The sequence below is a fragment of the Schistocerca serialis genome, chromosome 6 (assembly GCF_023864345.2).
Source record: "Schistocerca serialis cubense isolate TAMUIC-IGC-003099 chromosome 6, iqSchSeri2.2, whole genome shotgun sequence".
NCBI classification, from domain to species: Eukaryota; Metazoa; Arthropoda; class Insecta; order Orthoptera; family Acrididae; genus Schistocerca; species Schistocerca serialis.
In genome coordinates this window covers 199484194-199501386 of record NC_064643.1, presented here as the reverse complement: position 1 = coordinate 199501386, position 17193 = coordinate 199484194, and the positions used below count along the sequence as shown (strand labels likewise).

Genomic DNA, 17193 nt, shown 5'->3' with positions numbered 1-17193 from the left:
AGAATACCTCTAGTGGTCACAGGCTCCTTTTTCTATCGTAACACATCACATGTAAACTGTCATATTTTGTAAATAAAGATGGAATCTGAAAACTACTAGGCGCAAAGAACTTACAGCAAAACAGAAACACTGTCTCGACGTATAAAGAATATACATCATAACAACATTAATTAGAATAAGGTTTAAATGACAGTGGAGTTCCTTGTTTGGGTTGCTGACTATTTCAACGGGAGTACAAATCTTTTCCTGTGAAGTTTATATAGCTTGAATTTCATACTCGGATATGTAATCTGGTGCCATGTTGCAAATTTTAAGTACAATAATTATGTTGCCAATAGTGATAAAATCGTGCATAAATAACAATTTCGGCTGGGATTCAGAGATAGGGATGAAAAGATGGAGGAAGACAGAAAGAGAGAGAGATTCAGGTACAGAGTGAAGAGAGTGATTGGAGGAGAGCGACTTTTCTGGAGTAAGAGGTGCTTAAGATTATACAGCATCTGTTACTTATAATGACTAAGTAAGGGTTGGAATATTACATCGGTTAATGCTTTAACAATACGCAGATAGATACACAATTTATGCTGTTAGTTGATGTTCATATAGTTTCAAGCTGACTGGACTGCAACCTGTTGGTGTGATTGTATGTTAGAAAATGAGGCCATTCCGTTGTTCATTTGGGAATGTTATGGTGACAAACTAATTGTGTGTGTGTGTGTGTGTGTGTGTGTGTGTGTGTGTGTGTGTGTGTGTGTGCGTGCGTGCGTGCATTCCACATTTAATAATGTAGGCTGTTGCTGAAAACAGAGATGATACTATTGTAAATATTGGCATTTTTGTCATTTAGGATGGTTTGAGGTCCTCTCCTTTTGTTTTTGTACTGCTGGAGTGTATCAAGAATGTCTGGTTTTTTGCCTTTAGGTTGGGTGTGTATAATGGTGATATCTGTGTTGTTGATGTAGTGTTTTGTTTCATGCAGGTGGATGTGTGCTTTTTTGTTTTTTAGTACTGCCATGTGTTCTTTGGATGTAACTTAAAATTGTTTACCTGTCTGATCAATGCAGAAACAATCACAGTTCAAACATTCTGTTCTGTACACGTGATGAAGTCCATTTGTGTTGCTGTTGCAAGACAACTTCTAACCAATCTTGTTGAGTAAAAGGTATGGTTATGCCTTTCCGTTCGAAGACATTGGCAATCTGATATGAAATATTACCTGTAAACGATATTGTGTGGAACACGTTGGTTTCTTTTTGTTTCTTGTGACGGAGTAAATAAATGTCATGTGGCACAACTGTCTGGCGCAAGTCTTGCAATTCGATGCCATTGAAGAGACTTGGCGTGTCCTGAAAACCAACGGCACCCGGTTTTCCCCGAGCGGTCACCCATTCAAGTATTAGCCGGGCCCAACGTTACTCGACTTCAGTGCTCGGGAGAGAACCGGTGTTACCAACGTTCAAGGTCATTGGCAGTGATGTGACTGTTTCGCCTCTGTTGAGTGTTTTGGGTGTCTACTATTTGCAATGGCTGTTTGTTTCATTATTTCAATTTCTTGTTCTCATTTATCTTCAGAGAGTGGTAGTTGGATCGCCAACCCGCCAGGGTAACCGAGCGCGCTAACGTGCTGCTTCCTGGACTCGGGTAGGCGCGCCGGCCCCAGATCGAATCTGCCCGGCTGACTAACAACGAGGGCCGATGTGCCGGCCAGGCTGGATGTGGTTTTTAGGCGGTTTTCCACATCCCGCTAGGTAAATACCGGGCCGGTCCCCACGTTCCGCCTCAGTTACACGACTCGCAGACATCTGAACACATTCGCACTATTCCATGGATTACACTCGACGCAGACAGTTGGGGTACACTCATTCCGTACCAGGGGGTAAGGGGCGGCGGCAGGAAGGGCATCCGGCCACCCCTTAACCATTAACATGCCAAATACGATTAACAATGGCTGACCCTGCGTAACTGTGGGTCAAGGCTAAGGCAATAGAATAGAATAGTGGTAGTTGAATCACTCCGTTGATCACATGCCGGAATGCTACCATTCTGTGGAGTGTGGGGTGACAGGAGGAGATGGGAATGGTAGTGTGTGTTGTGTAGGCTTCTGACAAATTTGGAGCCGATGGCTGTTGTTCTTTATTCTAATGGTAAAATCTAAAAAAATTGAACTCTCACCAGCTTGGCGTTCAGTCTTTCTGTAATTTTTCGCTTTGTGGGTGGTGGTCCATTCCCTTTCTGCCTCGGCATATTCAGGGTCCTTTGGTTTAACCGTCCTATACTTGGACTCACCGTATCGGTGTTGCTGTCAAAAGCAGGTTCGATCAGCTGTGAATCGGTGCCTTTACCTGTCGGTGAGGACGCAAATCATCCACATATACAAGAGATTGAAACGGAGCTTGTAATTTTCTAGTGTTTGTTGCCGTTCTCTGAACTCCTTAGTTTTTAAGCTATTTTATCCTCCAGGGGATCGCTGAGAAATTTGTGTACTTTGGCATATACAGGGTGTCCGAAAAGTCTTTCCCTGATTACGTAAATTGATAATTCAGGCTGGAAGTAAGATACAAATATGAAACTGGTGTCTAATTGTTTACAAACTATCAAAGTTTTTTTTTTCCACACATCAGTAAACTTCCACTTCCATTGTTGCCCAATGACAGTGCACGTCGATATCACGTATTGAGGACGATGATGGTTATCTCAGACGAATTGCCTTTTCCGACGAAGCGACCTTTTTTGTCAGTGGAGTAGTGAATCGCCATAATGTGCGCATTTGGGGTTCACAACCCCCTGGCGAGGTCATGGAGAGCACCAGAGGCAGTCCAAAGGTGAAGCTTTGGTGCGCGCTATTGCAAGATCGAATTATCGGGCCATTCTTCTTCGCTGAGGCTACCATCACATCTGCAGTGTATCTGGACATGTTGCAACTGTATGCTATTCCTCAGCTGCTTCAGTATCACCCCGATGTCTTGTTTCAGCCAGACGGTGCACCGCCTCATTGGGGTTTGGACGTCCGTGCCTATCTCCATATGACCTTTCCTGGGCGATGGATTGGTCGTGATGGGCCAACGGTTTGGCCTCCACGCTATCCTGACATAACCTCATTAGACTTCTTTTATGTCAAGGACGAGGTCTACCGAACACATGTACCAGATCTTGAAACCCTGCGGCAACGGATAACCACAGTCGTTGAATCGATCCCTCCAGTGATGTTGGCTAATTGAATATCGCCTAGATGTGCTACGTGCTACCAAGGGCGCTCATGTGGAAGTTTACTGATGTGTGAAAAAAACTTTGATAGTTTGTAAACAATTAGACACCAGTTTCATATTCGTATCTTACTTCTAGCCTGAGTTATCAATTTATGTAATCAGGGAAAGACTTTTCGGACACCCTGTATTATCGTTTTTCTACATGAGTTTTTTTGTGGGGGTGATGGGGTCCGTGACTTGCTCCACCCCCCCTAGGATCCGCGCATGCTAGAGCAGGTGTAAAACCGATCACTGTGTGCAGTGTCCTGCTAGGGGGTAGGAAGCAGCGGCCAAGTGGCTCTGGCGGAAGACGCGCGACAGATAGCGGAGGGAGCGGCCGGCTTACAGTTAACTCGCCCGCCCAGTGTCAACCGTGTCCAGACTGGCCGCGGCGGCGGTGGTGGGGGGTGAAGTTTCGGCTCGCGCGCCGCCAGGCGGCAGCACGGGGGCCCGGGTCGGCGCGCACCTCGCGCCGGGCGTCCAGTGCGCACGCGCTTTCGTCGCTGTGCGCATCGCTCCTGACGTCTGGACCGCCGGAGGCTGACCGCAACACAACAACGTGACGCGACGCCGGCGTGTGTCCCGCCCGCGCGCAGTGTGTGTTTGTGTATGTGCCGCCTACCTGACAGTGCTAACCGGCGATCGAGACTGCAGTGCCACGGGAGGAAGTTTGTGTTCCCCCACTCTGTCACGTATTCAGCCGGTGCGGAATAGCCGGCAAAACACGCCAGCGTCAGGTACCTGCACGCAGTTAGCCATCTCCTCCCCTGAAATAAAAACCTAGCATGATGAGTCCTTAGCTTGAATGAGATTTTGTGTATTTCCTGCCTGCGTTTTCCAGAAGGATTGCGATTCGCGCCACTTCGACGTTTGTTACTATCGCACTGGCGCTCCTCTTCACGCGACGACTCGCGACCGCGCGTTCGAGTACGAGAACAAATTTATCAGAAAGTAACTACAGGTGTTGGCGGATGTCAGAAGAAATACTGCAATACTTTTCATTCAGTCGACGTGGTTTACTACAGCAGAAGTCTGATTTTCGTAAAAATCTCTGTACATCTTGGGAGCTCAGTACTACGTGGCCAGAATCGCAAAAACACTCTCTATCGACAGATATGCGACTGTAAATGGTTTGTTGAGCCGTTTCGCTGACCGCCACAATTAACATGTCAAAGGCCGGAACACATCGTCACTCATCACAGCTTCCACCGAAGCTTGGTTTACTTTGTCCTTACGTAATTTACATACACTTAAGCGTTACCACGTTCACTTTTTATACTGGACATAAAGCATACGAAATGTAGTATTAATCCTAATGTGTTCACAGCACCCAACACAACAATGTTGCCGTATCCACCAGTGGAATTCGTTCCGCTAAAACAGCAATTTTCTGAGAAACCTTGTGAGCGAAGAAGAATTTCTAAACGACATTAGATCTTTTGGGGAGTTCTAACAATACTCCAGACCGTTCCATAACGATGGCGGGTGAGCTAGGGCGTTCTATTGCCTGCGAATATTTTCTGCTTTTCGTCACAATGTTCTGGGCGATTTTCTGACACCTATAGGTGTTCGGGTAATGATCTAACGATATGTTGTAATATTTAAGACATAATCCGGACACAACAGTGGGCTTTAGGATGTCTGCGGTTTCACTCGAGATGGTTCCTACTCCATCCGTGGATAATACTGACGACATCAGTAGCCTCGTCGGGATTTTTAACACCATCCTTTCTTAAAAGACATATTTCCTATGGCGCTGATGCGCTAACGAGTCCATACATCATTCTGAAAACATTTCCAAGACAAATCTATCCATCCTCGTCTGGTGATGCGAGCAGTGGTTTCCACATCTGAGGGTGAATTTGCAGCGCCAAGCAAGTACTAACAGATTAGGCGCCGAAATTTTTGCTTAGAAGAGTGGAATCTTCTATCAATTATGTCAGGCTCGGAAATTTTAACGAAATCTGCTTTACCGTTCTTAGGTAATAATGTACGCAAAAAGCATTGTGTCAGTAGGAGAAGATGCGTGACAGCGAGGAAGGAACAGCACAACCATTTAAAATAATTGTGTGCGGTACTGTTCACTTTTCTAGAACTAGCTATTTAGTTACTGAGTTAAATTTCACATGGAAAAATTTACGTCATCCTACTGCAGTGTAAAGAATAAGTTTTATTCACCGTTTACGATGACATTCATATATATTTATCACAACGTCGTCTCAGATTTTCTTGATAGGTGTGAAATATTTTTTGTGGACTATTACACGCATTGTCATTGGAGAATTACTTAAACTTTCATGAGAAATGCGTGTTGTCTTCTGGATTTAGTTTCTAAACTGCCCAAGGCAAAGTTGTCATCAGCAAGAAGGTTAGTTTCAATACAGTGCTGTGCTAGGAGGTGGTATGTCGTTACCTGCCTCCGACTAATGAACTCCCCCAGCCCCTTCCTGGACGATGTACGGTTTAACGCCGACTCCGAACCACAGAGAAGCTCGACCTTTTTAAACGTAACGAATACCGCCACAGAGAGAAGTGGTAAGTGACAGATAACACTCCTAATATTGGGAAGCTTATGGAGAAATATTGGGTCAATTATGCGAAGTAGTCGTCAACTACGCTAGTCATTCCTGTTGCATTTCTACATCTACATCTACATGATTACTCCGCAGTTCACATTTAAGTGCTTGGCAGAGGGTTCATCGAACCACAATCATACTATCTCTCTACCATTCCACTCCCGAACAGCGCGCGGGGAAAACGAACAACTAAACCTTTCTGTTCGAGCTCTGATTTCTCTTATTTTATTTTGATGATCATTCCTACCTATGTAGGTTGGGCTCAACAAAATATTTTCGCATTTGGAAGAGAAAGTTTCGTAAATAGATCTCGCCGCGACGAAAAACTTCTTTGCTTTAATGACTTCCATCCCAACTCGCGTATCATATCTGCCACACTCTCTCCCCTATTACGTGATAATACAAAACCAGCTGCCTTTTTTTGCACCCTTTCGATGTCCTCCGTCAATCACACCTGGTAAGGATCCCACACCGCGCAGCAATATTCTAACAGTGGACGAACTAGTGTAGTGTAAGCTGTCTCTTTAGTGGACTTGTTGCATCTTCTAAGTGTCCTGTCAATGAAACGCAACCTTTGGCTCGCCTTCCCCACAATGTTATCTATGTGGTCTTTCCAACTGAAGTTGTTCGTAATTAATAAAACAGCGATGTTTAAGACTTCGTGGGTAAGGAAAGGAGATATAAAAGATAGGGGAAGGGAAGAGTTGGGGCTACTGCTCATAGCTTCATTTCCGCTGGTAGTGATCAGAGCCCTGTAGAGAAGTGGCACTTCTTAGAAGGATGAATGTGATTCCTGATGGTCTCCGGTTCCAGGCTGTGGATGAGCCGACGTGGCTTCTTCCCTCACCCCCCCCCCCCCCCTTCCCGCCACACTAGCATGCAACAAGGGGTGCAGCGGCTATTTCCACGCATAGTGCGGCTTGGCGGGCTATGGTGGGGAGGGGGGGGCGAATGCCCATCGTGACAAGTGGTAATTTATGCGCCGCTGTGTTTTTGCCGGCCGGTCGAGCTCAGTGATATCGCGCGCCGAAGAGTAGGAAGTGGAGACAGGAGGGGGGCAATATGGAGGAGGTGGGGGTCGGTTAGAGAAGAAGATGGACACGGGTAGGGTCGGCAAGGGGGGGGGGGGGCAGAGTGAATAGGGTGGTGTCGCCGCTGGCCGGGCCGCGGTGACCCCCAGGTAGGTCCCCCCCCCCCCCCCCCCTCGGCCCTGCAGACCGCACGTAGCGGCGCCGGCCGGGCTAGCGGGGCCAGTGCAAGCCCCACGACCAGCCGAGTCACACGCTCTGCCGGCGCTCACGTGGACACGCACCCGGCGACACGCACTTCCGCGTACGCACCACATCCACTCGTGCCCACGTGACGGCACGCCACTCGGCTGGACCGCGCAGTCTCTTCAGTGACGACCGGAGCAGCAACACGTGGGCGAGTGCGCGTTTCAGCCGCAACAAGTCGGACCCGCGAGTGACCAGTGCGAACGATTTCCAGCGCGAGTGTTTGTGTGCTGCGAATGCGAGCGGAGCCCGGAGCACGGGGCGATACAGCGAGTGCGGCGGCGGCAGGAGCGAGGGACGCGGCCCGGCGGCGACATGGACTCGGGCGCTCGAGCCTGCACGCGGCTGACCACCGCTCTGTAGACCGCTGAGATCACACCGTGCCCGCTATGTACCCCAACCATCTGTACCGCCACCTGTGGTAAGTCGTGGCGCCGGGAACAGCCAGCCGTCGACGCCAAGTCGTTTTCCGTGTGTCGACACGTGCAGGAGAGAAGAGCCGACTGTGTAATTTATTTGCCGATCCTATGTGATGGACGAGGTGCGCTCTTGTGTTTCCAGCAGGCTCGATACTGTATCCCTGACGTGTGTGAATCGCTGCGTAACTAGAAACGCCACGTGACTAGATGTGAAGTCGACTAATTCTAACGTTTTTAGCCATTTATTTAGATGACCAATAACAATTGAGCTCTCTAATCTTCAGTGGGGATACGGGTATTTAATATCGAAACAATTACATTTTTGTGCAGCACCTTCACGTCTGTGTATTGTATACCGCCATCAACGACACAAGTGACGACCAAGTTGTATCAGAAAAATTCCAATATAATCATTGTCGCTCTTTTCCAAGATACAGTCTCACAAAAATCGAAATTTATAGACGTAAAATATTTGCCTCCAATGAAGAAATGAGAAATGACAAAACTAGTGTGCTGTATCAATAAATGGCAAAAAATCGTGCCTAGCTGATGTTTATTTCGTCCAGTATGTCATCGGTTTTTTTGTGCATATTTGGTTGTGTCCCACAACTGCAAATTTCTCGTTTGCCTAAAACGTACTGATCGTCTGTCTGTGTGAAGTGGTAACGCCGATTTTCTAGTGCTCGTCGCAACAATGCCGATAGCGTGTATTAGGCAACGACATTTCCAGAGTCTTGGGAATCGAATTCTATTGTTGAAGTCTCAATAGATCCCACTGACATTTCGAAACAGGTGATCAATAAGAAACATCACCGGTTTTGAGCTTTCTTATCCTCAGCGACAACATCTTCACTCATCATCGAAACACACAAATTTTTGTTCAGCCGTCTCATATTTGCGTATTGTTGTTATCGATGTGTCAAACAAAAACTGACGAGGGATTTGATGATTTATCTTAAAAATATTTTCACAATTACCGTAACTCTTTCTCACGAGCAAGCCTCATAAACATGGAAATGTTACGACATAAGAAGTGTACGTCTCTACTGAAGACGGAGAGATTTCGAAAGTAGGGTGGTACATAAATAAATGCTTAAAAACAATTGCTAGCAGCAGCTAGTTTCGTTCAGTAGTTCATTATTTTCTTGCGAACAATATTTTTTTGCGGTTTGGAATGTGACTGCTGACGTCACAAAATTGCAGATTTCTTGTGTGCCTAAAACGTTTTCATTGTCCCGTCTGCTACGTTGGTGAAGTTAGTGTTTCAGTGTTCATCGCAACGATGTTGAGAATGTATTGCTTCTCAGTGACACTAAGTTGTGAATACATGTCTTTTAATAAAGCCCACTAGCATGTCAAGCTGTTTGGTATGAAAAACTTAGCTCTAGGCTTATAAATGAGCAATTTATTCAGTATAGCTGTTCTAGTGGTCGTAGGCGGGAAACTTTTCGCGCGCAAAGTGCTGATGGCAAATTACGAGAAGCTGTATCCGAGACTGTTTAAAATCGTTATACTGATCACGTTGATGCGAGATACAAATGTGAGCTTTAAAAAAAAATCCGTCTTTCTCGCCCGAATCTCTTGTGCTTTTGCATTTGCTCATGTGGCGGGGGCTTTAGAGTATCTCAGCATAACGAATGTCAGTTCGTAATATGTTTACGTACGTACGCATGAAAAGGACTCTGACACGTGTTCATACTTCTTCAATTTCTCAATTCTGTCATCAACCGCGAGATGTGTATGAGGAGAAGTAACGGCTTTATTCACTGATCTTGGGAGATGGAATCTTTAGAGAAAAATCTTTTCGTAATGTCCACATAATTCTTGTTCTGAATTTCACTGATACTTGTTGGCCATTTATGCGTCTCTTCCCTGCTCATTCAAAGCACCCATGACGGTCATCTGATCCTAAACAGGAGAAGCTAGCGAACAGAGCGCACTTGCCATAACAAAAAGTACCACCGCCCAGCTGCATTACGATTAGACGTCCTGCAACCCGCGAATGTTGAATCTATTGCTTGTTTCCGTACAACCAAGCAGACATTTCTGAGCATTGTCAACTGACTCGATGACGCAAGTTTAGGATGATGTGCTGGCTCTGTTAGGTGATACTCATAAGGACCTCGAAGCAAACATCAGCGAGATTAGACATATGCGAAAGGATGACCATCGTCTTTTTCCCCTACGACCGCCATAACTGCTTCAGAGAAGGAAACCATTAATACATGTCTGTTGTCTGCGACGATGGTATGAGTTTCTGAGTATCTCTCTAGCCGTTTAATCGAAACGCGCTGGTTATAGTATCACTTCAATCACCAGTTTTATCGCGTTGCCAGCAAGACAATTCTCGATAGATAAAATACCACATTTTTCCAAGCTTCCTAGAATATTTTTTGTATATCATGCTAAATAGAATACAGTTTTTTGCGTTTTTGATCACCTTGTTGCCTTTAACGCTATTCCCTGATCCCGTGACTGCCTTCAAAATTGGGCCGACTTCAGACATAAAACTGTCACTAGTCCGGAATATTTCGCTACTTGATGTACTTCCTGTTGATATAATCAGATGCCTAGGGTGTTCTCTAGTAGAGCTTTTCGTAAAACGTGCGAGGGAAACTACAGCAGTGATGGCGTGGGGAGAATTAGCGCACGTTCCGCTCATGTGTATAACAGTGTTTGAATGTTCAGAACAATGAAAGAGGCGGGTGAAAACCATGACGTGTTTGCTTTCTAATAAGCACTGGTGTTACTTCGATTTCTGATTTTTCGCGACGTGATTGATGGCTTGTTATTGTGCATGCTTCGGTGTTGTTGCGGGCTGTCTTGCCACCTTGTTTCACCAACGACGAACAGAAGCATTTACTGACGCCATTCAGGAATCAATGGACTGTCCACTTACGTGTGAACCATTAATGCCCTGCCAAACAGCTACAATAGTGTTGCCGGAAAAGTGCAGGTACATGAGCTGTTTTGCTATGATGCACCTTCCTCTTTCGTCATAGAATATATTTTTTGTAGTTTTTTTTCTTATTTATAAAAGAAAGTGAGCAAATTGTCCTTGTTTAATAAATATTCCTCTTCTTATTAGTTAGATGTAGTCCACGAATTCACGCTTAAGATTCGAAACTCGGAGTTCCGTCAGTGACGCCACATACAGTTAATCGTTCTGGTTCGACAATCGCTTTACAACAATTATACAAGATGAAGATTAAGATAAACGAAACAAGAGTAATGGCGTGTAGTCGAATTATATCAGACGATGCTCGGGTAATTAGGTCAGGAAACGAGATACGAAGGGTAGCACATGAATTCTGATATTTGGGCAGTAACATAACTGGTGACGACCGAAGTAGAGAGGAAATAAAATGCAGACTCGTAATGGTAAGAAAAGAGTTTCTACAAAAAAAGAAACTTGTTGAAATCTAATATAGATTTATATGTTAGGAAATCTTTTCTGTAGGTATTTGTCTGCAGTGTAGCCTCGTCTGGAAGTGAAGCGTGGAGAATAAACTGTTCATGTAAGAGGTGAATAGAAGCTTTCGTAGTGTGATACTACAGAAAGACGCAGAACAGCAGATGGGTAAACCATATAAAAATTAAGAAGGTACTGAGAAGATCTACGGAGAAAAGAAATTTGTGACATTATTTTATTAAACAAGGGGGTCGGTTGATAGGACATATTCTGAGATATCAAGGGATCAACAATTTAGTATTGGAGGGACTTGTGTATTTGCGTGTGGGGGACAGTGGGGAGCGAGGGTAAAAAATTGTAGAAGGAGACCAAGACATTAACACGCTAAATGGGTTCAAAAGGATATAGACTGAAATAGTTATACGTAGATGAAGAGGCTTGCAAGTAGTGTGGAGAGCTGCCTGAAGACCACAACAACAACAACAAGCCTTTCAAAATAACTAGAGGACAGAAAACATGAAATAAATTTTCATGCACGTCTAAAACTAATTTTTATTATTTTTAAAAAAATTTCTTACATTTTATTTAGGAAACTGATCTCCATGCTCAGGTGACACATCTTCGATTAATCCATTTGCGCTGCTCTCTGCCATCTCAGTTCAGTGTATGTTCTTGTCTCTGTTACAAGTCCACTTTCGCTTTGCCTGTAGAACAATTCATTTGAAAATTGCAACACTTCTAGTGTTTTCAAAGTATGATGTCCCGTAGTTTCTTCCTTCTGCTTTTATTTATCGTCGGATATGTAGTTACGGTGTTTGGGCAATAAGAAGTTTTTGTGCGAGAAATGACAGGCAGTTGCTAAGCCGCGCAGTTTCTTCCGGGGCGGGCCTTTACGTAACAGGGTGGCGAGTGTTCGGCGCCCTTCCGCCAGGTGGCAGCACAAGCCGTGCGAAGCAGTCGCTTTGAGGCTATGTACAGTGCCGTTGGCAGCTGCCGATTCCTTAGCCAGAGAAATATAGCCTCCCTAGCTTCGCGATATGAAGTGTGCAGATAATCAATGTCACTGACGATACGTCATTGAATGGGATTTTAGGAATTTCTCACGGTGTTGCACAGCTTTACGTTAATGCCACACCACGTGCTGTCGCTTCTTAACCGATCCTGTGACGACATGGGAGTACCCTTTTGCTGTTACCAAAATTTAGTGCCCACGACCAAAGTAATGATGCCTCTCTTATTCGTTCTTTGACAGCAAGGAGAATAATTACTATTCCTTGTCATTATCTCAGATAGGAACAATAATTGAATAAGCTTTTACTTTATTTTTCATCGCGTATCAGACCTTTTAAATAGTGAAATTTGCTGAAATCTCATTCTCTGTTTATGTGTCCCCCATAATTTTCGTATATCAAGTGTTGTAAAATTGTTGCCGCTTATACAACATTCACTAATTCTTTATTTTTTTTCGGACAATACCTTTATAGCATTCCCACAAGCTACCATGTCTTTTTTTCAGCGTAGTTCTGTATGCTTGGGGGATGTTTGTTGTTAATTCTCTTAGACGGCTATGCTGTGATTGTTTTATGGTCGCCTGAGAGTGCGTTCAATGATGCTTTTAAATAAATTAAGAGACGTGTGTGGATATGCAGACGCTAATTTGGTCCCGTGTATTGGTATATTGTGGGAATTTATTTACCTTATTTAATTTATTTGTTCATCGTGAATCTAGAATGAAAGCGTGCGCGACCATCTCGGTTTAGGATTCGTGGTACTGTGTTAAGCGCAACAAACTTGTTATAAAATTCACTCATGAGTTTTGCGGGCACTGCGTGCGCCTGACTGCAATCTGTCTAGGCTACCCGGTGAACACAGCCAGCCCAAGCCTGTAGTCCTAGCGGGTTTTTTTTTTTGTGTCCTGTCACTTAATGGTATGAATTGTACAGATAGTTATTTAACACAAAGATATGGTATGCGAGATTTTCCCTCCTTGAAAGCAAGAGAACACTCAATGCACGCCTATTCTATACCGTGCTGATACAGCGTGTGGCTCAATTATTGACATTAGGATAAAACCACAAGTAAATGGCATGATCTTGGTTATAATAATAATAATAATAATAATAATAATAATGGAACCGCCGTTAGCTGAGAAACAATAGAAGTTTACAAATTATCTCTTCTACTACCTTATCGTCGAATGTAAGAGATTTTGAGCAACCAGATCTGTCATTTTGATCACTGTGATCAATAATCTAACGCTGCAGCTTTATTTCAATGACACGAGTGATTCGGTGGCGAACATCGGTACCCGCGAGGATCTATAGTGGACCAATAAAGAATCAAGATGGAAAAGCAGATCGAGCAATGTTAGGAATTTTCAGAGATTTAATGTTTCCCTTGATCATCTACTTGTGGACATAAACAACGAGTATTACATGAGTAGATCTCTGCTGCATTTATTGAATCCCCATATTCTGGTACAAATTTACACCTACATCACACTGTCTTGCCGCAGCAGTATTACTATAGAAAGCTCATATAAAATTAAGTGCTGAATTTCTTAATAGATTAAATCAGGACAAATTTTATAACCCGATTTGGTTTACGGCAGTTCAACATGTAGCTGTAGCTTAATTTAAATGAAACATTTTTTGATTGAACAAGTGCATGAAGAGACACTTTTTGAAAGTTCGGTGGTTTCCGTCACGGGAAGTTGTGCGTCCTATTCAGGAAATCTATATAGGACACCGGAGATATTTGTTTGAAAGAACGGCTCTTTCAAAGTACAGTAAGTTTTGAGAAAGATCCTGTTTAATTATTTCTATGAAATCATTCTAGGGAATCTGATTGACTTCGGACTCATGGGCAGCCGCTTTTTCATGCAACCTACGCAGCTGTTGCTATAAGAAAGTCATTCTGGTCTCATTACTGTTTTTCCTGCCTTTTATATGCTGTCCCTTGTAGGTGATGAATTTATTAGTGGGTATGTGGCCGATAAATGTAAGGAGGAAGCCATTAGCTTCCTTCCAAGTGAACATTGATTAAGATATACAGCAGTAGATAGATTAAACACATGATTATTTCTTATATGGAAACAAGGAAACGTTAACGTCGGACGTGAGCACCCTATCGACATGTGAGTCAATAGAGCCGGAACATACTAGCATGTACATGGTTATGTTTTTGGAATTATCCAGGCATTCGCATAAAACTATTTAAGTGAACTGCAGGAAACTTAAGTCGATACTGTCAAAAGTTGTTTTGATACCTGCTGTTTCGAAAAATGAAACCAAAGCCTTAACTATCACAGTGTGTTGATATAGAATATGATACGTATTTGTGGTTACGAACAAAGGTGACTGTTACACTATGTGTTGAGGTCCGGATGGGTGTGCATTGCCAACTTTGAGACGACGACCAAATAAGTATCGAATTACTTGCAGCGTAGTCCAACCTTTCACCTCGATACTACCTCTGTGCTTCTTCCCGTGACTAAAGACCATTCCTGTTCTCATTTTAGCCATCTTTTTGTGGAATTACCACTATTTACTCTATGTGGCCTACGTTTATTACTTACTGATCGATCGTTCTTTCAATATGTTGCTAGCATTTCTCCGAACTGCTCCTGTTTCTGAAGTATGTTTTAATGCGGCGTTTGTATCACTAACCTTCATTTCGTTTCTAAGGTTATAACCCATCGTCCATCCGACAAATTCATTTCCGTTGACTGTATTTTTTGTCTCTGCTCTTCATTTATTGTCTACGATCGCCTATCGAATATCAATACTGGAGAAGTCATTACTTTCTAAAATGTTTTCTGTCATTATCTCGTAGCTTACTCCGTATAGCGCTACACTTCATTTGATATTCATCTAATGCATTCAGTGGCGACTGCCTTCCCACGGTGACAAATTTTGAGTCATATTCCGATATTTTCAAAAGACAGTTCTTCCACATACAACGAAAGGGACGTATTGCATAATGTTAGTCATTGTCAATATATTAACTGGTCATCCATAATTAGTACCTTATCAACGTACCTTTCCTGTTGGGATTAACTTTATCCAGATGTTAACTTTAAGCTTCCTTTGCCACAGAGTTCGTCAATATACGCATAAAAAATGTAGTGGTTGATGGTCTACATCCTTGTCTCACCTTTCAATTAGTCATTGCTGCACTTGTTCCATTTAATCAAGCTTTTTAACGCTTATGCCAATGTTTATTTGCTCAAGAGGTAACTTATTGACCTAACGAGACAAAGTGGACATCGTCACAGAAATCGCAAGAGCAGAAAAACATGTTGTGTGTTCCGAATCGAACCAGGGACGTTCCCCGTCTGCAGCTAGTGACGATAACTCTATGCATATCTCATAAGAGATTTTCTTGCTCGCGTTGCCTTGTAATGTCGGTAATGCCGATACATTAAATAGCGGTGTGAGACTGTACAGCCTCGTACTCCATATTTTATTCCAAGGAAGTCATAATTTATAGTTTATGCACTAATTAATTATAATTAGAAGGTGGCCAAGGGTATGCCACATACAGAATAAGTACAAAATGCCCTGTTTCACACTGTATACTGACAATACCAGATTAGCGGGAACCGCGAATTGGTGCCAACTGCATTCGTGAATTTTACGAGGGTTTAGTAATCTAGGGTTAACTGTTGTCAGACTTATTATTTTTTCTGTGTGTCTGTAGTGTTGATGTTAATTTCACGAGCTGCGACAAAGTCGCAGGAAAAATTCACAGTGATCAAGGAACGGTTATTTTTAATTTATTCCGTAAGAACCACAGAATTTTGCAGAAGCTTATTAATTTCGGTCTATGATGGCCATATCTCTGTACAGTTCTGGACACGTATACATTCACCCAAAATACGCGAGGAATTTACATTTCACGACAAAGCGTTTTGCAATTCAACTTCGTCGTGAATGTGAATTCCTCGCGCATCTTGGTAGAACATATGAATTTCCAAGACCGTAGAGAGTTATGGAAGGAAAATACTCGTCGTATGCCTGAAGATGGTCATGATAGACCAAAATCAATTTGTGTACCGTAATTAGCATAAATAGAAAATAATATTTATAGTTTCCCTGACGACTTGGCGGCAATGAGTGGACATCGTGGCAGACATCTCAACGGCACAACAATCCGGCGATGGTCGCTAGGAATCGAACCAGGGACCTGGCGGTGACTGATGTGTAGAAATCAGGAGAAAATACGTCTCGATTAAATGTCACCCGTTGGAAGCACGTCCCGAACTGGCGTCTCGGACAGACGGACTGCTGGAGTGCAATGCGACGTAGATAGTACTCGCGCGGATGGCAGGGTCCTGGCGTCGATGATTTGCACGGCAGGCGACGCAACCCGGAAACGAGCAGCGCGATTAATTTTGCGCATGCGCGTCGCGCTGGAAAACAGTTAGCGGGCCGGCCAATGGTGCGCGCCGGGCCGCCCCTTCTGGCCGGCGGCCAGCCAATGGGCGGGTCGTGAGGGCGGCGGCGGCGTAGCGCGGGCGGCGCTGGCGTCAGTTGGGCCGCGAGCGCGGCCGCGGACACACCACGTCGCCGGAGCCAGCATGAGCGCCGTGGTCGCACGCCCTGCCGTCATCGACTACCGGTACGCGCCGGCGAGCTGCTTGCCACTCAGCGTGCGCCGCCGCCTCCGCCTCCTGTGCCGTGAAAAGAGCATTACGAGCAGCGAACGCGGCAGTTCGGGCTGCGGGAGTAATTTGCGCCGTGAATGGCCGTGTTGTGAATGACAGACAGCGCTCGTAAAAGCTCTCGGCCGGTATTGTTGTGCAAATGAGGTCGTCATGCGGGTTGTGGGAATGTCCCAGTGAGCCGACGTCGTCCACTGGCTAACGTATCTGTTTGTGTCCGTGCGTGTGAATGAGCCGCGCAAACGCGGCGGAAAATCGAATGGCGCGTAGTACGAGTGTCCGAAGTTGCGATGCGTCAGCACGAACTCCGCGTCAGTGACTCGACTCAGACGTTCTGTTCCGGTCAATGCCAAACTATACTGAGCTGTCGAGTGCGAGCGACTGCGTGTTTATTTCTGTGCACCGATGACGCTACACTCGTCACGTTGCACTGATGATGACCATTAATAGTTGTACAAGCACGAAAAACGATTTCTCACTGAAGACATTACTCAGTTCTCTGATACCTCTCAGATGATTAGGTTATCTTAGAAACGTTGTTTATAAGATTCTGCGCTGAATTTTCGGAGATGCGCCTCCTATCTCAAGAACGTTACGTAAAA

The 17193-nt window shown here is 44.4% G+C and overlaps 1 protein-coding gene across 8 annotated transcripts in view; it reads left to right on the top strand.

Moving 5' to 3' along the window:
- Window positions 1-3716: 3716 nt before the first annotated feature.
- The window catches only part of LOC126484548 (protein grainyhead), a 321553-nt gene continuing 308076 nt past the window's right edge, over window positions 3717-17193 (top strand). For 6 of the 8 annotated variants that reach the window (XM_050108103.1, XM_050108100.1, XM_050108102.1 and 3 more), the window contains exon 1: window positions 16465-16548. In XM_050108103.1, coding sequence (XP_049964060.1) covers window positions 16508-16548 — 41 coding nt within the window. In that variant the 5' untranslated portion in view covers window positions 16465-16507. Of the gene's footprint in view, window positions 3983-7062; window positions 7517-16464; window positions 16549-17193 lie in introns of those variants that run through there. The other 2 variants (XM_050108104.1, XM_050108101.1) reach the window with 2 other exon arrangements.